General features: G+C 37.2%; 1 protein-coding gene and 1 non-coding gene across 6 annotated transcripts in view; both read right to left on the bottom strand.

The window, feature by feature from the left end:
• RC3H2 (ring finger and CCCH-type domains 2) overlaps positions 1 to 24806 on the bottom strand; it is a 51959-nt gene that overhangs the window by 21236 nt on the left and 5917 nt on the right. For 4 of the 5 annotated variants that reach the window (XM_032865793.1, XM_032865794.1, XM_032865792.1 and 1 more), the window contains exons 2-9: positions 23427 to 23724; positions 20538 to 20655; positions 17306 to 17539; positions 9214 to 9389; positions 5392 to 5592; positions 4779 to 4911; positions 4547 to 4665; positions 3187 to 3299 (exon numbers count right to left, since the gene is read on the bottom strand). In XM_032865793.1, coding sequence (XP_032721684.1) covers positions 3187 to 3299; positions 4547 to 4665; positions 4779 to 4911; positions 5392 to 5592; positions 9214 to 9389; positions 17306 to 17539; positions 20538 to 20655; positions 23427 to 23657 — 1325 coding nt within the window. In that variant the 5' untranslated portion in view covers positions 23658 to 23724. Of the gene's footprint in view, positions 1 to 3186; positions 3300 to 4546; positions 4666 to 4778; positions 4912 to 5391; positions 5593 to 9213; positions 9390 to 17305; positions 17540 to 18273; positions 18464 to 20537; positions 20656 to 23426; positions 23725 to 24806 lie in introns of those variants that run through there. The other variant, XM_032865796.1, reaches the window with a different exon arrangement.
• On the bottom strand, positions 4998 to 5108 carry LOC116872904. The gene has a single exon (XR_004383706.1). It is a non-coding gene; the product is annotated as a small nucleolar RNA SNORD90 (small nucleolar RNA).

Raw genomic sequence — 24806 nt, forward strand, 5'->3', positions numbered from 1 at the left:
TGACACTTTCCAGAATGTAGCAACTCTTGAAAACATGATTCTAATACTCTACATTCTAAGATACATTCGCATAAATATTTATTTTTAGGAGATTGTTGGGAATTTACATTAAGTTTGGTTAGAGAGATGCACAGTAGTGAAAGCAGGCTGGAGTAAAATTAATTTTAAGTAAAACGAATGTTTCCTCCTGGTGTACTACATGAAATAAGACAAAGGTTCTACAGGTAGCAACATGTATTTTTTTAGCCAATAGGATAGTGACATCTTCCACTTCCTTAATCCTTTGTACCATCCTGTTTTTTCTTCTTTTTTTCACACAGCAACAAAGAATGTAAGGCTGGGTGGAAATATGAATTGTAGATTATTTGTTCTTTCAACATAAATATACCAAATATATGTATCAGCTACTTGCTAAGTGCAAAAAATATCAAGATTAATTACCCATAGAATAATGAAGTCCAGTGAAAATACAAACATGCAAATAAATAGCTGCAATATGAGAAGAGAACTGGACGTTATAAAGGATAAAGCACTACACCAGCATAGAGAAGAAAGCAACTAACTCTGCCTGGGCAGTCAAGAAGTCCTCAGAAGGAAGTTGACATCGGAGTTTGATGAGGAACAAGAGCTCTCCAAATAGAAAAGAGAAAAGCATATGATACAGAGAAACAACAAGGGAAAGACTGAAAGAATTTGTGTAGTAGTGAACAGTGACTAATGAGATGTACCTTAAAATTATAAAGACCGCAAAAGGTAGAGTAAGGCTGGAAAGCTACATTAGGACCAGATCCCGTGATACACTTAAGGAACCAATTTAGAATGTAAAGCAGAAGATGGACATGATTAGATGCTTACTTGCAAAAGAAAATCTGGGTAGCAATGAAATAGCCACGTTGAACATAGATGCCAGGTTAAAGGCCAGTAGAGTACTAAATGGATGAATTGGGTAAACGCATGTGAAACGCTAAAAATGGTACCTGACACCAAAGAGACCAGTTAATTTGGCTATAATTATTATTTTTATACTATTACTATTATAATTTCAGACGAGATAATAAAATTCTGAAGTAGGTAATGGAGATGGAGAGTAGAAAACCAGCTTAAAGATGTAAGAGGTGAAATGGCTTTTCAGCTGGGGCACCAGTTATGGGTGGAATGGCAATGAAATCAGTTTCTCCTCTGACCTTGTTAAATCTAAGTACTCCCAAGCAAGGTCCCCTAAAAAGTTCTACTTTAGCTAAGAAGCTCTATTTCAGGTATGGGCAAGCTCAATAGATCTCCTAGAGTCTCAAAAAACAGACTGATGTAAAACTCTGTATACAGAGCTGCTTAGACTGGGTGCAAACAGCAGAGGGCTCCTGCAACCTCTCTAGGCTCTTCCAGTAGGGGGGAAAAAAAGAGAACCATGTTTCTTCTTTTTAATGCACACACACATATCACCTATCATGTTGCTGCTGCTGTGGAGCTCATTAGGTACAGGGGCCAGTGCTAGCAACTGAGGAGAGGTGACCGTAATCAACAAGACAGATACAGTCCACTGAGCTTACACTACAACAAGGCAGACGGTCAACAGAGCAGAGGTCAGCAGGCTACCTCTTGTGGGCCAAAACTGCCTGTTCATTGTAAATAAAGTATACAGCTATGCCCGTTTTATGCACTATAGTGGCTTTTTTGCTACGATGGCAGAATTGAGTGGTTGTGACAGTTCACTGTATGGTCCACCAAAATATTTACTATCTGGACCTTGACATAGAAGTTTGCCAACCACTAAAATTTACCGATAAGCATGGCAAAGAGGAACCTGGTTTAGTATGTAATATTGGGAAGATCCCCCCAAAGAGTGAAAGATTAGCTAGGTGAAAGAAAAGCTCCAAAGGCAAGGCCCCAAGGAACAGCATGACATAGAAGACCTGAGGTGGGAAGGAGCATTCTGCATTCCAGAGACTGACAGAAGGAAAGCGTGGTATGAGTACAGAATACAATTTGGGAGCACTGTGATGAGATCAGAAAGATGGTAGATGATGATGATGCAGGGCCCACAATCTAGATTATAACTTGATCCACAGGATAATGAGAAACCCCTGCTTCTCATTATTTGCAATGAGCTTAATATATAAAGTTCTCCTTGTTTTGTGGGGAATGGTGGGTTTGGGGGGTAGGCAACAACAGCTGTAAGATGACTAGTTAGGAGGCAATGGCAGACTGAGAAAAGGGGATGATAATTTGGACTATAAGGCTGGAAAGAAGAGTTCAGAAATGAACACCCAGGCAGGAAGCTGAACTAACTCGTTGACCAAGATAAGTAGGTGAGAGAAAGGTGACAAAGATGATGTCTTTAACAAGGCATGTGTAGCTGGCTGGACAGGGTACCCCAAGGGAGAGCAGAATGAAAGGTGGGAGAGGATATATGGGAGGAGAAAATTAGCTCAACTTGAGCTTAAAGTATCTAAAAACAAGAGATGTCCATTAAGAGTTGATACAAAGGTTGATTCGATAGAAAGGCTGGAACCAATTTTTGGCAAGATCTCAATGATGAATGTTCTGGTTAAGAAACAGAACAACAGGGGCACCTGAGAGACTCAGTTGGTTAAGTGTTCACCGTCAACTCAGATCATGATCTCAGGGTTCTGGGACCTGGCCCACGATGGGCTCCCTGCTCAGGGGGAGGGGAATGGGACAACTACTGCTTCTTCTGCTCTTCCCTTTGCCCTTCTCCCCAGCTCATGCTCTCTCTCAAATAAATAAAATCTTAAAAAAAACAAAAAAACACCAAAAAAACCCCCAGAAACTTGGACAATACATATGCTAAAGAGGCCAAAAGCCATAAAAAGAAAATGTACCTGCTGTACTGTTTTACCTGTGACTTTGCTTCAGTTGAACCTGAGCAAAAGTAAGACTGCATGGAGGGGTGTTTTTGTTCTGCACAGGTGCTTAGCAAAAACATGGATTCCAGCGAAATAATGGTCTAAAGTATGACCCTTGAATAAGGTTCTAAATCACTTATCACGTTACTCTTGCTCCCAAAAGCGAAAAGGTATAGTTTCAAAAGAAAAGATTATCTTGCAATGTAAGGAACTCTACAATGAATCACATCTGTGAAACCCACCACAAACTTTAAGACTACACAGGACACTTTCATAATGACCCCAAATTAAACCCATCTGAAAAAGAATTTTCATAACTTACTTTTCAAGCTCTTCCTGAGAATGGGCAAAAGTACAGTTTGTTCCTCGGGGACACCCTCCTTGCTGACGCAGATCTCGGCACATGCTAGTCTTGTATTTGCTGTTTGGTTGGGGCTACAAAAAAGAAAATTGGTGTGTGGAAAAGTGAGGACTCTTGGAATTTCAGAATTTTATGATTAACCGCTTTAGTTCTTTTTCAGGTTAGAGAGGTTATTCTTGTCCTGAAACAACTGCCATTCCACCATGTCCCATTAGGCATTATATACGGTTAACTCTGAACTGCTGTTTTAAATATTCCTTCTGAGGAGTATCTGAACCTGGTTCAAATGTTATGTCTATATATTTGTCAGGCAATACAATGCCCACAAAAATAAAAGATTTTCTCCTCAATTCATTGCTGTCTTAAAATGATACCAAAACAAATGATTTAAAAAGCATTTAAAGGCCATAAGCTTTGTCCACTTAAACTTTCCCAGAAGAGGTAGAAAACGATTTCCACTGAAAGTGAAAATTTATGAAACCAAATTATTTGTAAGCTTGAGGGTACAACTTTCTTCTTAGGCTTGGAGCTATTTAAGTTCATAAAGACAATGAGGCAAAATGTAAGAACCTCATCAGAACTGCATCAAAATTTAAGATGGCATTGTTAATTCTGCAACCTTAATGACGATGAAACATTTATCTGTCAGTTAATGTTTGAATATTACAATGTTTTCCAATAGAATAAGGATAAAAGAGTGAAAAGATGACTTTTGAGAAGATTTGATCCCAGCTCTGTCACTTACTGCCACCAGGATCTTAGATTTGTTATTTAACCTCTTTAAACTTCAGCTTAGGAATAGCAATTATCTTGCAGGTGGCTGTGAGGATTAGAGATCATATAAATAAAATACCAAATATAGGAACTTGGCTCACAGTGATGTAATAAATGGGCATCATTATTAGAATAAAAGATTATACCTTAAACAACTCCTTCTAAAGTACATTGCAAATATTTTAAAAATTCAAACTCCACACATTTACAAACAGATTTATTTGTATGAGAGCAATCGAGAAAAAAAGTAATAATTTCCCTAAATTAGAGAAGAATTAGGCAAAATGTCTGGAAAGAATCACTGATCTTACTCCATCAAAAACACTGACCGTGAACTCATGTTCAAGATACTCTCCCAACGGTTGCTGTGCTAGGAATTATTTGTCAGGTACTAACACTCGAGTTTCTCCCAAAAGAACAGAGATGAGAGAAACCTACAAGAGCACAGTCATCTAAGAAGTCCATTAACTGAAAAGCTTGTTCAAGAGGTGCAGGATGAACCTCTGTTAGAGGCAAGAGCTGTCAGAAGTGCAACGTATGTGCTTACCTGAGGTGTCTCATGGCCTTTTCTACTATAATTTTGTATGAAGTCCACAAGGCCATGAACCACTGTTTTAACAGCTACCATTGCATTTTCTAGCTGCTCCCAAGTTGGCGAAACAGCATCTAAAATAAGCCGTCAAGGGGATGGGGGGGAAGAATTTGTTAGCAGTAATTCTCTTGTGTTATTTACCTCAAGGGTAGAAAAAGTGTAAGCAGCTGAGTATTTTTTCACATACCTGGATTAGGGTCTATGTTTGCAAGAAGTTCTAAATGAGGCCTCAGTCTATTTAAGTTAGCTGGGTCACCCGTCCGTTGCAAAACAATTGTCAATTCCTGGACGCTCTTTGCAAATGATTCTGGAGACTGCAGCTACCAAACAGAAAACAGGATGGCTTGTACTCTGGTTCTCATGACACATCTGTATTCAAGTGCTTTATTCAGTCAACATACTAAACAGGTTTTCAAGTGTCTTCAGATTCCATAGTAGGAGTATCAATGATGAATGAAATTTTCACCTCAGAATCTGCCCTATGAAATTCATCACTAGACACTTAGAAAACTTACTTATTATAAGCCATATTCGCTCTCTGGGGTCAAAACACAAATTAACCACAGACTCTGAAAGCCAGGCTGCTTTGACGCTACTACCCTGTATGTGCTTCCCCGTTGCCTCCTGTCATTTATTTTGAAAGTTAAAAAAATAATAAGAAATAAAGAAAATAATATAGAGTCAGATATTTAAAAACATAGGACTCTCCAACTAGTTGTCTCTTTAGTTCCTTTAGAACACTGGAATGCTCTTCTAAGTAAGAGCAAGGATATAAAACAAACATCACTAATTTCACAAACCTTATCAATGATAGACTGCATGTGTGATTTATGTGCCAAGTCACCATACAGAAGTGAGGACCACTGCTCAGGTGAAATACGGAGTCCTGCTTCCATAGCAATATGAACAATTTGGGCATCATGTTCTCTGCGTAATGCTTCATAACTCCGAAATTCTTCCTTTAGCTGCATCAGGGAAGAGTCTTCATCCCTTTTGGTAACCTAAACGATAAAACGGAGAAAAAAAGGCCATCAGAATTGGTCTGCTCGCCCTGCTTCTCCAAAGAATTTTTTGTGGGGAGAGTAGAGATACCAGATACCAGACAAAAGAAGGTGAAATGAAGAGAATACCCTCATCACAAATTCTTTTTGGAATGAAGCAGAACTTACATAACCCAGCACACAGTTTTGATTTCTGTCAATGAACGCAGGAGCTGATAGAGAAGACACTTCTAAACAGAAAATTATAGTATACATGCTATTATAATGCTCCATGGCAACATAAAGGAGATGCAATTAAATCTGACTTGGGGGAGAAGGAAGGGATAAGAGAGAAGGCTTTCCCCACTTGAAGGCTAGGTAAATTGAGTCTTGACGGACAAATAGGAGTTTCCAGGTAAGAAACAGAATCCTAACAACGGTAGCAAGTGGTGAAACAAAAATGAAAGAGCAAAGCACACAGAATTGAAGGCTATGATAGTCTAGAGAAGAATCAGAGAGCCTTAAAAACTGTGGGGAGAAGTTTATATATTACACTGAAGGGAATGGGAGGCCACTGAGAACTTTTAAGCAGAGGAATAACAAATCACTCCAGCCAATGGGTAGACATATATTAGCACTGTCATGTGATGATTACGAAATCTTCTATCAGGGCACTTGGGTGGCTCAGTTGATTAAGCATCTGCCTGCAGCTCAGGTCATATCCCCTAGTCCCAGATCGACCCCCACATTGGGCTCCCTGCTCAGTAGTGAGTCTGCTTCTCCCTTTGTCCCTCACCCCTCTCGTGTTCTCACTCTCTCAAATAAACAAATAAAATCTTTGGAGGGAAAAAAAAGAAATTTTCTATCAACACAAAAATGATCATTAGGGGGCGCCTGGGTGGCTCAGTGGGTTAAAGCCTCTGCCTTCGGCTCGGGTCATGATCCCGGGGCCCTGGGATCGAGCCCCACATCAGGCTCTCTGCTCAGTGGAGAGCCTGCTTCCTCCTCTCTCTCTCTCTCTCTCTCTCTTCCTGCCTGTCTGCCTACTTGTGATCTCTGTCAAATAAATAAATAAAATCTTTAAAAAAAATGATCATTAGGGTATTTATACAGCCTTAATTTATACCTGACTTAAATAATTTAAAAAACATAAATTCAAAAGCTTACAGTTTCACATACCCTACTGAAATGGTCTAATTCTCCAAACATACAAATGTATAACTAGATAATTTCCACAATAAATGATATCATTTATCTAAAACTCGCATAATGAAATTTGAAACTTGGCTAGGATTCAGAATACCTAGGACTAGTACAGACTCTGAAACTCAGTCTGGACAAATCATTTAAACTGTTCAAAATCATGATTTTCCTCAGTGGCAAAATGAAAATACCTCCAAACCACCTCACTGGCTGTTTCTGTTGCTGTCACATGAAACAACAATAATATGACCCCAAGAATATGAAGATGGGAAAATCAAGTTATCATCTGAGAATTAACAGTATCAGTTCAAAATCTCTTTGGGAATATGTAATTACATTATAGAAAAGTATGGGACACCCAAAATTCTAAACAACACAATCATAGGTATAATTGAAGAGAGAGCAGAGTATATAACTTAGAAGTTATAAAAATCTATATTCTACCCTAACCTACTTAAAGAAACACTGAGGAAACAAAAGAAAGAATTATCAACCTAAAAAATAGAAGAAAGAAGCCCAAGCATCAGACAACTACCATATAGGCTACAGGGTGCCTAGTAGGCAGCCTAAGCACCTATTCACATGAGTAGTAAAGACAGACCCAAGTGGCTAACAGAGCTGGTCAAATTAAAGTTCTCACTAACATGCATCAAAATCACCTGTGAAGCATTAAAAACTTCAATTTCAGGTAATCACAATTCCTGGCTTTGAAGACCACAAATTTAAAAAGTATGCATGAATGCTCAAGTCCCACATCAGATACACCAAATCAGAATATATCTGCCGATGGGACCAGGAATGTATACTTTAAAAAAAACCCCATAGATAATTCTGATGCAGATCATCAGCTGGGATTCACTGCACCAAATGTTGGAATTAGTAACTCCCCTTCCCCTTGTGTTGATTCCATGCTACTTAAGCAAAGGCGTGATACTCTTTGGCAGGAAAATATCTACAATATGATGATTTAAGTCATGTGAGAGCTGCACTTCTCATTACAAATTAATAAAACTAATCACCCGTTGTGGGTGACCTTGGTAAGGGTGTTCTGTTCCTGAGGAAAGATTCTACTGTATGCACCCACAAAGTTCACATCTCTAAGCCTATAAAATCAAGGAAAGAGCGTTGACAATGGTGATTTTACTAGAGTATATGACACCCGAGAGAGGCCTTTTGGAAGTCCAGTCAGTATGGTATCTTTTTATTAATCTAAACACTGCTTCAACATTTTAAACTAGGGATTAGTGAGGATGAAATGAGAGCATAAAATTGAAATCACTTTCTATACCAGTGTTATTCAAATGTCAGATATTCGTAGCAACTGTAGATGTATGACTATCATAAACCACAAATCAGTTAGGATTCCTATGAGAGAAAAAACACATTAAGTCACGAATACACAGTGTGAGAACCTAGTCAGTCACTTCAGGATGATAAATGATGTCTGTAATTTGGTTGCTTAGCCAAAAGCATAATATGTGAGGAACCAGGGATTCATTTCTATTGCTTCCCGTAAGGACACAAAATCAAGCACTTAACTGTCAAGGAGATAGTGTCCAAGCCTCATTAATGGAGATAAGTGAGTTCAATTGAACATATTTCCATCAGCAATTACCTGTTATTTCAAACTAAGCAATCTGCTGAAAAAACTTTTTTCTGTCTCTACTGTTTTCACTCTTGGACTGTAAAACCAGCAAAATAGCTTTGGCTTTTGAATTTTGATGTTTTACTTTTACAAAAGCCAACGGACCTTTGCAATTCCAAGTCTTTGGGCCTTTCTTAAGATCCAGCCAGCAACCCCTACTCTTATAACTCGCAGAAACTTCCAAGGATTCAGCCTACTTTCCACCACTCTCAATACCTGTAATCACCCACAAGTCTGTAAGACAATGCAACCACATTTCTAAATATCTTGGGGTTTTTCCGTCTTCTTCACCAAAACAAAACATACCCCAAAAAATCACACCTCCTAAATGCAGAGTGGGGCATGTACCTCAACTTTTCACTCTCTTGTCCTGAAGGCAACATTATAGGCCATCTTCAGATTAAAGGCCATAATCTAATAACAAGGAATAAAATAAAAATAGTAACAGGAAATGGAAACATTTACCAACCTTTTACGTATTTTTACAGCGTTTTTCCTTTTAAGATGGGAAATTCATTTGAATTAGACTTCTTTAGCCTACATTCATTATTCCGAGAGTCAAGTTTACCAAACTATTTCCTTACGCTCTGGCTTGTGTTACTGACACCTTCACCTATGTTTATGCTCAAGAGGCAGTATCACAGATGCAAGCAATGCAGAAGGAAAACAGTTTCCTTTCAACTCTTGGAAGCATTCTGCATTCCTGGAGCCTCTAGACCAGGTTAACGCCCATTTTAGAAAGCCTCTGTCTGATACACAGGCATGGACTGTCTAGATAATAGTTTGCTACTTACCTTGAAACATGAAGCTCGATACAGTAGTTGCACAACATGACCAATACTTGTTTTTGATGCCTGAGGAAATCTTGGTTCTAGTCTTTGCACAACAAAAAGTACCAGTACTTTCCTTGAGAGAGCAGAACCATCTTCTAATGCTAGCAATACCAGCTTCAAGGCCTCTTCTTGCATAGCTAGAAGAAACATGAATTCACAATAAATAAGAAACCCTGCAGATGACATCTGTCAATTTTTTGGGGGGATATTAGGTTCATGGGCATCCATTATCCACAGTCTGTATTTCATTAACACAAAAAGAGGACATCATGCATTAAAAAATGCAGTTTACTTAAAAAGCAATCAAACAAAATATAATTTCTACTAAACAACCATTTAGAACATAAGTCAACAGAACTTAAAACTTATCTGCAAGTATTTAATAATCAACTAGATAATAGTAATGTTATAGTGCAAAGAAACAATCCTCATTTACAAAATACATAGAAATACTCTGACATACTAAATAACATATAAAGGACATGTAGTAGCTTTATGGTAAATGGTAATTTTTCTTTGATGCTTGAGACTGTTATTTTGCCTGACAACAATTTTGCACATGATATTACCCTGCGGATGCAATACCTAAAGAAGGTATTAATTTATGTTGTTTTCCAGCCAGGGATGTATATAGTATAATCTGAATCTAATCTAATCATAAGGGAATATCAGACAAACTCAAATTAGGAAACTTTTAATAAAATAACTGCCTGTTATTTCAGGGCAGTTGGGGGGCTCAGCTCTTTAAGTGTCTGTCTACCTATGGCTCAGGTCATGATCCTAGGTCCTAGAATCACGCCCCACGTAAGGCTCCTGGCTTAGTGGGGAGCCTGCTTCTCCCTCTTCACCCGCTATGCACTCTAACAAATAAATATAATCTTTAAAAAAAAAAAATAACTGCCTGTATCCTTCAAGAATACCAACATCAGACAAAGACGGGCTGAAGAATGGTTCCAGATTAAGGAAGACTAAAAAGAGATCATAAATAAATAGAATAAATGATCTTGGACTGGAATGTATTCTGGAAGAAAATAAATTCCATTAAAGACATTTTTGGAATAATTGAAAAAATGGGAATACAAACTAGATTTTAGTATGGCATGTAAGTTAAATTTTCTTAATTTGATGAACATACTGTTGTTAATTAGTATCCTTATTTTTAGGAAAACACTGAAGTATAAAGGGATAACGGGGCACTGAAATATGCAACCTGTTCTCAAATAGCTCAGAAAAGAGGATAAGGGCAAACAACAAAGTAAATAAAATATTAAAAACTAGTGAATGTGGATAAAGAGTATACAGGATGGGAGGTAGGTAGGGCAAGGGTGGTTGGGTTCTAGACATTGGGGAAGGTTATGTACTATGGTGAGTGCTGTGAAATGTGTAAACCTGGTGATTCACAGACCTGTACCCCTAGGGCTAATAATACATTATATGTTTATAAAAAAATAAAAAATTATAAAATTTTTTTAAAAAGTATACAGGAATTCTCTGCATTATTCTTGCAACTTCTGGGTAAATCTGAAATTATTTTAAAATTAGAAGTTAAAAGTGTGTTGGTTCTCAATTAAAACAGTGGAACTTCAAAGCTGAGGGCTCATCTAGAATATGGATTAAAAATCAAACCCTTGGGACGCCTGGGTGGCCCAGTCAGTTAAGGGGCTGCCTCCAGCTCAGGTCATGATCCCAGGGTCCTGGGATCGAGTCCTGCATCAGGCTCCTTGCTCAGCAGGGAGCCTGCTTCTCTCTCTGCCTTTGCCTATTACTCTGACTGCTTATGCTCTCTCTCTCTCTCTGACAAATAAATAAAATCTTAAAAAAAAAAAATCGAACTCTTTTAAAAGGGAGGAAATAAGGTCAAGGTTCATAACTAGTTAGCAGCAAAACTGTACTTGCACCAAGGACTTTTTTTAAAAAACTGAGGTAAACTTTAGACAGAATTAACTGTTTTAGAGTATACAATTCACATGAGCAACCATCAGGTCTATCTAAGAAATCTACAGCCATTACACAGTCATTCCCCATAGCCTCTACCCCCCAGGCTCTGACAACCACTAGCCTGTAGTCTGATTCTATAGATTTACTTTTGTGGATACTGTAAATAAATACATGGAATCATAGAATATGGGACCTTTTTCCTGGCTTCTTTCACTTAACATAGTATGATTGAAGTTCACCTACATTGTAGCATATATCGATTTTAATTATTTTTTAATTTTTATGCTGACTTTACATAGAAATGAAAGTATTTTATGTGTTTCAATTCTTTCTGTGGCTGAATAACATTCTATTTGTGTTCAAAGCACATCTGGCCATCCACTCATCAGCTGACGCACGTGTGGATTGCTTCCACCTTTGTGGAAGCATGTGACGAATGTGACGAATGCTGCTGTGAACACTGGTGTACAAGTACTAGCTTGAATCCGTTTTCAGTTCTTTGGGATATATACACAAGGAGTGGGATTGCTGGGTCATAAGGTAACTCTGAGTATATGTGGAACCGTGAAATTGTTTTTCACAGAGGCAGCACCCTTCTGCTTCCCAAGTTTCACCCACATCCTCACCACCATTCTTTCCATTTTTTAGACTACGGCAAACCTAGCTGAGGTGAAGTGGTATCTCACTGTGATTTTGATTTGCAGTTCCTTAATGACTAATGATGCTGAGAATCTTTTCAAGTGCTTTTTGGCCATGTGTGTACCTTCTCTGGAGAAATGTCTGTTCATGCCCTTGGTCCATTTTTTATATTGTGTTGTCTTTTTGTTGTTGAGTGGTAGAACAAAGGATATTTGATACCCAGTGTAGTGGTCCTTGGGTCAGGTAAATAATTATGAGGAAATATCCAAAGGCAGTATTCTTAAATTACATATAAATGTAGATTTTTAAAATTATTTTTTCAATGTAACTTTGTATTATGGAAAATTTTCAACATACATAAAAGTAGAGATCACATGAACCCATAAGATAGCTGTTGCCAGTTCTTAACCACTTTTCCAGTTGGCTTTGGCTGGAGTGTTTTGATGTAAATCCCACACAACATAGTACTTCACCCTTAAATAATTCATTATATATTTCTAACCTGTAAGGACTTCATAAAAAATTATATACCATTATCAATTTTTAAAAAGTAATATATAGCCTTACTATCATCTAATATCCAGTCCACGTTGAATTTTTTCCCACTGTCTCAAAAATTTCTTCTTATAGTTGCCTTCTTTAGTAAGTATCCAAATAGAGTCCATACTGTTTTTGTTAATATGCCTTTAGGCTTAAAAAATATATATCTATACTAGCTTTCCGCTATCCTTCACCTTCCCATTTAAGAGAAAACACAGTTTTTTCTCTGAATTTTTTGAAGAAACAATCATTTTTCTAAACAATTCCCAACATTCTTGACTTGGCTAATTTTGTGCTTATAGTATTTCTAAGTATATTCATTTAACCTCCTTATTTCATGTAAACTACAGGCTTGATTAGATTCATAATGAGTTTTTGTTTTTTGAGGTTTTGTTAGTTTTTCTGCCAAGCTCACTTATTATTCCCTATATTACATAATATTACATAAGGAGACACTTAAGGCCTAGTTGTCTCACTTTTAGCAATGTTAGTAGGTTTAGTAATGATCAGTGGGTTCAGGCCTCATGCATCTATAGTAAATTTTCCAAGCAACCTTACACCTAATGGTTTTTTGTGGTTTTTTAAAGATTTTATTCATTTATTTGACAGAGAGAGATCACAAGTAGGCAGAGAGGCAGGCAGAGAGAGAGAGGAGGAAGCAGGCTCCCTGCCAAGCAGAGAGCCCAATGCGGGACTCGATGCCAGGACCCTGAGATCATGACCTGAGCTGAAGGCAGAGGCTTAACCCACTGAGCCACCCAGGCACCCTTACATCTAATGGTTTTAACAGCCACTAATAATTCTTATGTAGACCCACTAATTCATCTGAGGTTGTAAATGTGTGATTTTTCTAATTTTGACACTTTTTTTCTAAATTTATTAGCTGGAATTTTGCTAAATGAGGAAGCTACACTCAACACCCTGAGAAACTGTCCTTAAAACAGTTTGTAAAGGAAAGGCAGAAAAAATATGCTTGACTTTTATTCTACTCTTGCAATTTCTAGAATAATGTGTTGGCATTATTTAGCAACTGCCAAAGATAACCAATTAATTTTTCCTATACCACCATTACAAGATCATGGGTTTCCACATATTTCCATATGTTTTTAAAACATAAAACATGTTTCTATATGTTTTAATCCATTATATTCATTATCCATTTTGATGTTCAAACTGTACCACTCATATACAGTGGAAGCCCTAATTCTGACAAGATGCCAATGATCTTTGATAGCATTTTGTTTTTTAGCCCAAGAATTCCCAGGTTCAACTTGTACTTCCCTACCCTAGAACTGAAATATGGCATTTAACTAAAGACTAAAGAGCCGTGCTTCTTTTTAGTGGGCAATGGTATTTATTAAGGGTCACAATCTGTGTGCTACAGCTAAGCCCTTTTAGTGGACAGATCTAGGGAATAGGCATTTTTAGAGAAGGAAAAGTAAATGAGTCTATACTTACACTGACAATTCAAATTTAAGATGAAAGGGTTTTTATATAAATTCTTTGATTTCATACTTTTTTTAAAAAGATTTTATTTATGAGAGAGCGAGCAGAGTGAGAGCAAGAGAGAGAGAGAGCGCATGAACGGGGGTGGAGGACCAGAGTGAGGAGAAGCTGACATGGGGCTCGACCCCTGGACACTGGGATTGTGATCTGAGCTGGCAAACTCCCAACTGAGCCACCCAGGTGCCCTGATTTCACACTTGTATCTTTTCCTTTATTTTTATTTTTTTTAAAAGATTTTATTTATTTATTTGACAGAGAGAGATCACAAGTAGGCAGAGAGGCAGGCAGAGAGAGAGAGAAGGGGAAGCAGGCTCCCTGCGGAGCAGAGAGCCCGATGATGCGGGGCTTGATCCCAGGACCCTGGGATCATGACCTGAGCTGAAGGCAAAGGCTTAACCCACTGAGCCACCCAGGCACCCCATATCTTTTCCTTTAAATGCTGAAAATCTTGGTTCCTGATGGCAATTAACATAATTACTTACTTGCTTTATGCTACTGTGTACCTGAATATACCTTAGGATTATACATCCCGCTAAGAATATAAAAATCAAAAACACTGTGTTCCAAAGTCACCTGCAGTAATTCACTCCAGATAAATATGCAACCAATTTAATGTATGTTTCAGCTTTTTTATTTTTAGGTATTGTTTTGTCTTACTCTTTTTAATTAAATTAAATTTTTAAAATTCATTTTTCCTACACATTGTTTTATAATTACATAAAATATGTACATGAGTCCCAAGTATAAAATACGGTACACGGAGAAAGGTCTAGTTCTGTCCTGCTTTCCCTTGATTCCTTCTTCCTCTATATACGTTTATTACTTCTAAATTTCTCCTACCACTGTTTCCTTTGGAAAATACAAACAAAAGCAGATAATGGTTGTCTCTCTTTCCCTTTCTTAGATAAAAAATCCTATATTAAACACACTATTCTGCACTTTGTTGTTCTTGTTTTTAAAGATTTTATGTATTTATCTGACAGACTGAAAGAACACTAGCAGGGGGAGCAGCACAGGGAGGGGGGAAACAGGCTCCCCGCTGAACAGGGAGCCTGATCCCAGCATCTGGACCACCCAGGTGCACCTATTTTTTGGTTTGGTTTTTTTCCGAAGTAAGCTCTACACCCAACATGGAGCTTTAACTCATGACCCTAAGATCAAGAGTCCCATGCTCTACTAACTGAGCCAATCAGGCACCCCTTTTGCTTTTTTTTTTTTTTTTTTAAACTTAATGTATATAGAGATCACATCGTAGCAAAACATATACATTGTCCTCATTCCTTTCAACAGCTGCAGAGTACTCCACTGGAAGGATATACCAGTTTATTAAATACATCTTTTCTTCATAGACATTCAGGTTGCTTCCAGATGTTTGCTATTACAAATAGAACTTTGTAACTATGCATTCTAGGGGTGCCTGGCTGGCTTAGTCACAAGACCACACAACTCTTTACCTCAGGGTTGTGAATCTGAGCCCCACGATGGGTGTAAAGATTACTTAAATAAAAAATTAAAAAACCAAAAAACTATGCATTCCATATTTTTTGTTGTATCTTTGGCAAAGATTTGTAGAAATGGAACTGTCAGGCCAAAGAATAAGTGCATATGTGATTTTGGTAGAAACTGTGGAATACCTCTTTTTAACATGTGTACCACTTAGTACTGCCACCATAATTGGATGAAAGTACCTATTTTCCCATAGCCCTGACAACAAAATATACTGTCAAACTTCTGAATTCTACCAATCTGATACATGAGAGATGGTCAATATAATTTTCATGAATATTTCTCTTGCTATATATGAGAAACACTGAGTATATTTTGTATGTTTGAGGGCCATTTATATTTTTCTCATCCATGTTGTTTATATCTTTTGCCAATTTTTCAATTGGGTGGCTGATATCTTTTTTGAGTTTTTAGAAGTACTTTACATATTAGGTATATTAGTCCTTTGTGATAGAATACAAACATTTTTCTAAGTTTGTCATTTTTTTACTTTGCTGATATTTTCTGTGATTCAATTAAAAAAATACTCAGTCGAGGGCGCCTGGGTGGCTCAGTGGGTTGGGCCTCTGCCTTCGGCTCAGGTCATGATCTCAGGGTCCTGGGATCGAGTCCCGCGTCAGGCTCTCTGCTCGGCAGGGAGCCTGCTTCCCTCTCTCTCTCTGCCTGCCTCTCTGTCTACTTGTGATCTCTGTCTGTCAAATAAATAAATAAAATATTAAAAAAAAAAAAAATTCAGTCGGGGTGCCTGAGTGGCTCAATCGTTAAGTGTCTGCCTTCGGCTCAGGTCGTGATCCTGGGGTCCTGGGATAGAGCCCCACATCAGGCTCTCTGCTTGGTGGGAAGCCCGTTTCTCCCTTTCTCACCCCCCCCTACTTGTGTTAGCTCTCTCTCTGTATCTGTCATATAAATAAATAAAATCTTAGAAAAAATATTTAGTCATGTATCAGTCTTTTCTGTTACTGCTTCTGGATTTGGAGTAAAATATAGTGTTTCCTGGGGCGCCTGGGTGGGTCAGTGGGTTGAAGCCTCTGCCTTCGGCTCAGGTCGTGATCCCAGGGTCCTGGGATCGAGCCCCACATCCAGCTCCCTGCTCAGCAGGGAGCCTGCCTCCCTCTCTCTCTCTCTCTGCCTGCCTCTGCCTACGTGTGTTCTCTGTCAAATAAATAAATAAAATCTTTAAAAATATATATAGATAGTGTTTCCTATATTAAGTTATAGAGGAATTCACTCTTGTATTCTTTATTAGTTGTATGATATATTTTTATATAACTAATATTTATGACCTACTTGGAATTTAAGTAGCTATGGTGTATAAGAAATATATCCAATTTTATCTTTTTCCACATCTATTCAGTTGTCCCATGTCACTTACTGAAAGTTTCCTTCACACACACTCACACGCAAAATTCTACCTGACTAAAGTTCTAAATCAGAAAGGTAAAACAATAAAGCTTCTAAAAGGTAACAGAGAAGTGTACTTCATTCATAACCTTGGTATAGGTTAAGATTTTTTAAATAGAATGTAGATGGTAATAACTATGAAGGCATCATCCCCAGTGGTTCTTATTATTTTTTTGTTTTTAATTTCTGTTTTCCAATTTTTAAAGACAATTTTAAAATTTCTTTCATTAAAAATCTGTATATCTGTATAATCTTTGGCCTCTCTAACTCGGTTCTTTAAATTATAAAAGTGGATCTGTGTCACTTCTTTTTAAGGCTGCTAAATATTAAATGAGAAATTTATTCTAAGATGTTACAGCACCATCACATAGATTATGATCACAAAAACTGATTTATCTTTAATTATGTCAAGATATGTAAAAATAAAGATGGGCTGAGTCTGGGGATTCTTAGCTAACTCTAGAAATTGTCATCCTCTTCCCCTGATAGCCAGTAAGAGAGACAAGATAGTGATCTATCTTACCTGGCCCCAGAAACTGGCATCCTCGAGCCCTGACAGCAGCCCACAGGTTGGCAGACAATTGCTGGGGATTCTGGTGCTGTAATATTAGTTCCGTTACAGTTCTTTCTCCAAGTGAACGGGCTGCTCGCATCGCTCTGACACGACCTTCTTCCTCCACCAGTTGACAGTTTACAAGTGTCACCAGTTTCCTTTGCATTGGACGGCTCAGTGCACTCTGGTTCAAACTAGCTACACCTTTAAGAGAAAGGAAATAAAGTAAAGTTTTTTCAATTAAATAAGACAAGTTAATTTTCGTTATCCATACTTAACTATGAAGCCATATTTTGTAATGAGTCCTTCTACTGTTTTAACAAGTGTGTCCTGAATCTATGTATTACTATTCTGTGGTAACAGGAGTCTAATTTGCAATTACTTCAAATTTTATTTAGGTATCCTGTTCTCTGAACTGTATGTGTCCCTCAAGAGAGTACTTTGGATTTATTTAGTCTGTTCTCCATCCAGTTAATTAATGAAAACTTTAATCAAAAGTATGATTAATAACAGCTCTAACTTTATTGTATACATGACATTTAGAAATATAAATTAATGGCAAGCTCTTAGATCATAATCCCTTTTCCTGAGGATATGCTACAGCAATTCTTTCCTCTCTCCTGTATCATCACTTCTTCCCTTGATATTTGACTGCTCCCATCAGCAGAGTAAAAACAAGCAGACTGTTATTTCATCCATCTTAAAAATAAGTAAATCTTTTTATTCATCCATCTTTGCCTGACTCTGCCCCATTTCTTTCTTCTCTTTTGTACCAAATTCTCTAGTATTGTCTATATTCACTATCTCCAAATTCCTTGCTTCACAATATTTAAAACCTATTCTAATCAAGTTGTTGCTACTATCACTTCATCAAAACTGCCTGTTCATGACAATTACCTCTACTCTGCTAAGTCAATGGTCAGTTCTCAGTCCTTTACCTTACTTCACCTTCAGCCCTCAACACAGATGATCCTCCTAATTCCTTTAAACACTTTCTTTACTTGGCTTCCAGAACACTCCATTCTCCTGTTTTTCTTCTTTCCTTTTATTCCAGGTCTTCTCTTCTGATTTAACCTTTTCTTCCTGACTTCTTAATGTTAAAGGGCCTCAGGACCCAGTTTTTGTTTTCTTCTTAACATCATCTTAACCAACCTTATTAATTGCTGTAAATACTACCTGTATGTTAAGGACTCCCAAAGATAGTTTCTATACCTCATTCCTTAACATATATCCATTGGTTACTCAATAGCATCCAAATGAAGATTTGACACCAAACATAACATGACTAAAACTGGTGATCTTCCCATTTAAACTTGATCTATCTTCAGTATTCCTTGTCTAGGTTGATGGTAATCTCTTTTTCTAGGTGCTCAGACCCCAAAGCCCAGGAGTCATCTTTGATTCTGCTCTTTCTCTCACGTCCCACACACCATAATTCAGGAAATCCTCTTGATTCTACCTTCAAAATATATCCACGCCATTCACTTCTAACTACCTCCACTGCTACTCTTGGCCCATTAGCCTATAAGCCAATACCATGCTCCCTTTTACACTCACCCTCACCCTTTCACACCGCATTCTCAACAGAGCAGCTACACAGAGCCTAGGATTGTGTCACTCCTCTGCTTAAAACCCTAGAATGAATCCCCAATTTCACTTGGAGTAAAAGTTCAAGTCTTTAAAATGGCTTGCAAGTCTACACGTTTTCTGGTCTTACTACTTCCTTTCATCTATGTCCTACTGCTCTCCCCCTAACACACATTACTCCAGGCACACTCTCCTATTATTGTTCTTTGAAAATACTAGGCATGCCTTGGGGACTTTACTACTGCCTCTCTGGAAAAGTCTTCTTCTTTTTTTTTTTCTTTCAAGATTTATTTATTTGAGAGAGAAACAGTACAAGGGAGAGAGAATCCTAAGCGGACACCATGCTGAGCACAGAGCCCGACATGGGGCTCCATCTCAGGACCCTGAGATCATGACCTGAACCAAAACCAAGAGCCGGACACTTAACTGACTGTGCCACTCGGGTGCCCCATCCTTACTGCCGCTCTGGAACACTCTTTTCCCAGGAACCTACATGGCTATCTCACCTCTTTCATCTCAAGTTTAGAAACTAACTTCTTAAAGCACCTTCTGTAAAACTTCAATCTGGCCTTATCCCCTCACCCGGACATCTCTGATCCCTCTAAATGTATTTTTACTTTCATAATGATTATCAATCATAACATACTAAATAATTTTTATTATGTTTACCATTTATTATACTTTATCCCTTTTCTAAAATGTAAGTGCTATAATGGCAAGCATTTTTTTTATGGCAAGCATTTTTATTCATATAAGCCAAATACAAAAATATTGCCCAGCACTTAGTACATGCTTGTTAGGTATCTTTTCAATAAATGAATGACTGAATTAATGAGGTAGATAGGCTGTTTCTCAAGGAAATCACTATGTCCTCCGTATTCAACAGCATAAAGCACAGAGCAGGTATAAAATAAATACTTGATTGATTCATCTATGATGTGTGGGTCACTACATATGCAGTGATGAACAAAACAGAATTCTATTTCTGTCACAACACTTAATTCATTGCACTTATATGGCTATCTCCCTCAACAGACTGTGGGCTCTGTGAAGGCAGGGACCCTAACCACAGCAAGTGCTCCATAAAATTGAATGAATGATTCAATGAATACATGAAATTGTCTTAGTATGACTTATCAAAATTAATATTCTGCTACAGCACTATTACTTTAATGAATAGGAACTGTAGAAATCTCAATATGTAGTGTCTGATGAATTCTTAAAATAGTAACAATACCGGTTATTTTCAGAAAATGATATAATATTCTCCATCAGAAAGTTTTCCAAGAATTGTCCAAACTTTTTTAAAACTCAAAATTAGGGGTGCCTGGGGGGCTCAGTTGGTTAAGCATCTGCCTTCAGCTCAGGTCATGATCTCAGGGTCCTGGGATTGAGCCCCGCATCTGGCTCTCTGCTCAGCAGGGAGCCTGCTTCTCCCTTTCCCTCTGCCTGCTGCTCTGCCAACTTGTGCTCTCTCTCTGTCAAATAAATAAATAAATATCTTTAAAACAAAACAAAACTCAAAATTATTTAAAATGGTATCAACATTAAGTCTTTCAAAGTAAACATATTACCAAATCCTGCTCACCAGTAAAAAGACTTTTTATGAACTTACCTTTACCTCCACTTAATGGTTTCAAGTAGAGTGCCAAATCCTCAACACATTTCTTTGCAACCTCATAGTGTTTATTCTCACCTAGATTACTTAACTTTATTGACTGATGATCTGGTACCTAAAAACAAAGAAAAATCGAGGAAATACATTCATCCAGCTCATGGAACGATTATTTACATATTTGATAATAATCTTGATGAATATAAAATTATAATACGGAGACAATACATCAAAGTAGCTTAAGCAAAATTAAAGCCGAAACCTAGCCAAACTGCCTTCCAAGAACCAAGGTGACAATACTTAACAGCAAGGACTCAGTGTATTAATAAATGGAAAAAGCAGCAGGTAGTTAATATTGTATTAATATTAATTTCTTTGGCACCTGGGTGGCTCAGTTGGTTAAGCAACTGCCTTCAGCTCACAATCCTGGAGTCCCAGGATTGAGTCCCGCATCGGGCTCCCTGCTCAACATGGAGTCTGCTTTTCCCTCTCTCTCTGCCCTTCGCCCCTCTCATGGTCTCTCTCTCGCTCTCAAATCAATAAATACAATCTTTAAAAAATATATTAAATTTCTTAGGCTTGATAACTATGCTACAATTTTGACAGATGTTAACATTAGGGGAAATTGCAGAAAGTTATACAGGCTCTCTGTACACTATTTTTTGTAACTTTTAAAAAAGTATTTCAAAATAACTAGGAAAAAAGTACTTAGCACCCTCTCACTATATAATTTACTTATTACATTTATTGATAATGGTCTGTCCCCTTTTTGTAGAATAGAAGCGACACAAGACACAGTATTTTTTTTTTTTTTAAAGTAGGCTCCATGCCCAGCATGGAGCTCAGTGTGGGGCTTGAATTCACAACTCTGAGATCAAGACCTGAGCTGAAATCAATAGTCAGATGCTCAACTGATTGAGCCACCCAGGAGCCCCAAGACACAGTATTTTTTTTTTTTAAGATTCTATTTATTTATTTGACAGACAGAGATCACAAGTAGGCAGAGACGTAGGCAGAGAGTGAGGAAGGGAAGCAGGCTCCCTGCTGAGTAGAGAGCCTGACGTGGGGCTGGATCCCAGAACCCTGGATCATGACCGGAGCTAAAGGCAGAGGCTTTAACCCACTGAGCCATCCAGGCACGCTCAAAACACAGTATTCTTAATGAAAGATCAAAACTTGGGCATCAACTACAGCTCTGCCACTTCTATGAGTGATCTTGAGTAAATTACTTAAGTGCTCCAACTCATGGTTTTCCTATATGAAAAATGGAGATAAAAATCTCTACTTCATATTGCCACTATGAAAATTCATTTTAATCCAACAAATATTGGTATTTTTGGAGTACTTTAACATGTTCCAAACACAGTTTTGGGCATTAGGCATCTATCAGTAAGCAAAACAGTTAAATTTCTTGCCCTTGTAGAGCTTACATTCTCATGAAGAGAGGATGGAGCCAAAAGATCAAAAAACATAATAAATAAATAGGTAGTATGATAGAAACTGGTCAGTAAAAATTACATGGCAAGGTAAAGGGGGATCTGGAGTGCTGGAGAGGAGCTGCAATTTTAACAGGGGTGGTCAGGATAGGCTTCCTTGGGAATCATGACATCTGAATAAAGACCTGAAAAAGGAGAGGTAACAAACATTCTAGGAAAAGGTAACAGTCGCTACAAAATCCCTCAGTAGGTACTTTTAACAATTTAACAATTGGCTAGGAAGCAATATAGCTTAAGCAGAAAGACTGAAGTCTGTGGTAGTCGTAGGTGGGGCTTTAAAGGTAACAGAAATCACACTGTATAGGCCTGTAGGCGATTAAGGACCAACTGAGAGGACATTTATAAATGATAAAACATAATACCTGACCTATATAGCAGGCGCTAAATAAATGGCAGATGGCTAGTATTATTACCAAGAGTCTACGGTATTCATGGATCTACGATGCCACTGTTTACAAAATGCACTGTTATTTCATATGCCATTAAGAAAAACTGTTGCCAATTATGACATACTATTGATTATAGATGCATCTTGATTTCACAGTGTCTAACTGAATTATGAACATTGAAAAGAAATAGGTTTTAAAATAAAAACTTCAAATATCAAGATACTAAAAGAATGGAATATTTTTAAATCACTGAATTTTCCAAGAAGTGATTTATCAGAAAAGTCCTTACTTTCTTGCTTTAATATAAGTGCATGATGTACAGAATTTCATCTTCTTCCTCACCTGTAAAATGGGGATAATAACTATCTGAAGAGCTAATGGAAAGAATTAGTAATAATAGATGTTGAATACTTACTATCATACCTAACATAAAGCAAGCCCTTATTAAATGGAAATTATTTAAGTCTAGGGTCTTGGTCTGATTCAGTAAAAAGATTATAAACAAGAAATACTAATTTTATAACACATGAGCATAAAAACTGCGCAGAATTTGTTACTGATATTCCAGAAACTGGTTTTCTATATATATATCCCTAAATAGACCTTATTATCTCATTTGTAATATCATCCTAAAACTCAAGTGAAATTAAAAAAAAAAAAGACTCTAAAACCTCCATTTGAGGGTCCTAGTTGGTTGGTACCTAGCCAAAGCTTTGATTATATTTCTTTTCATATCACCTAATGAATATGCTTATTTAAAAATGTTCCTTATCCACCAAAATCATTTAAAAATTTTGACCACTGCACTGAACACAAACACATAACTATAATGGAATTTATATGACATTATCTAAAGGAAATCTTTTGCAGAATATAATCATGACATCAGGTACACTGAATATTTTTGCGGTCTCAAGTATCACTAGACACACTTTGTACCCCCTTAATGAACAAAGTTATCTAATTATTACATATACCAAATTAGTAAAATCTTGAAAGCTTACCTGGGCTCCAACTAACTGGAGAAGTGCGAAGTTGACAGGAAGCACATCAATGTCTGTGTTGATGGCAGTCTGGTCAAAAGGACAAGCTTTTCGGTGAAGTTTATTCAAGCAGGTCTTGCAAACAGTGTGTGAACAACCTAAACTTATGGGTTTGTGCACATTCTCATCAAATTCATTATAGCAGATTGGACAGGACAGAAATTCTGTCCATTGAGCTGCCTGCACAGGCATTGTGGAAGCTGGATGCTCGGGTTAGCAGTCTAGCAGATCATTATTTTGCTGTGTAGTGTTTTGTAAGCTGGAAATGGACAAAAGTAAGAATTAACAACATATTCATCATTCACCTTTTAAGAGTTAACTGCTTAAGTCAACCATCATAGCTTCAAAACCTAAAACACTCTGAATAATTTTATATGGTTTAGAGATCTTTTTCTTTAAATCTATTTGCTGAATTTGTTAAATTTCTGAAATTTTGTCCAGAAACAATATCTAAATAGTATCCTTTTCAACTAAACATGTTTATATTGGTTGCTCAAGTTAACAGTGGACTCTCAAAACTTTTATGTATTTTTTTTAACGACCACATCAAATAAGTAGATTAACTTTCCATGTTTCATTTTTAGAATACAAACTACTTTGGACTGCTTGGGGTTTTCTGGATAGCTACTACCCCCAAACATATTAAGAAATGGTCTAAGAGTTACTGGACTTTGAAAACTATTGATCTAAAGAATATCATAGTGAGTCAAGTGTCATAGTGAGTCAAGCTACCTACATGACCAAGTCAGACAATGTTCGACTCGGGAGCTTCATGAAAGAAGATTTGACTACGAGGCTAACAAAGGTACTGAAAATCAAATTATCTGAGATGATGATAGAGCAGCTTGTCAGAAAAAAAAAAAAAAGTGCTAACCTTAAGATACAGAAATACAGTGCCAAAGTTGAAAAAAATTGTCTTACAAATCTAGAATGTGGTTCCCTACAATACTTTTGACAAAACATATCTTTTAGTAAGACAGAGCTATAGATAAACAACCCCAAATTGTCAGGTCCAATAAGCAAGATATGGGAAGAATAAAGCAATATTCTCATCTAATAATTCTAATCAGAAAAAAAAGCAAAATATAAATTTTTATCTTTACATATGATTAAAAGGCACATGGAAAAAATGATAAAATTCTTTTTCCTAAGATTAAAATGTTTATTCCACGATTTATAATAAAATAAAATATTTGGTATCAAAACTATATGCACTCTAACTTGAAATCTTTAGATACCTAACTTGAACACTACATTTCACAAACTTTTTTTTCCAATTCAAAACTTACATAAGTCGGACAAAGGCTCTCTGGTGAACAGAAATCTAGGTATTTAGGGCAA

Source organism: Lontra canadensis, unplaced genomic scaffold (genome assembly GCF_010015895.1).
Source record: "Lontra canadensis isolate GAN:19392208 unplaced genomic scaffold, GSC_riverotter_1.0 scaffold30, whole genome shotgun sequence".
In the NCBI taxonomy this organism is placed as follows: domain Eukaryota; kingdom Metazoa; phylum Chordata; class Mammalia; order Carnivora; family Mustelidae; genus Lontra; species Lontra canadensis.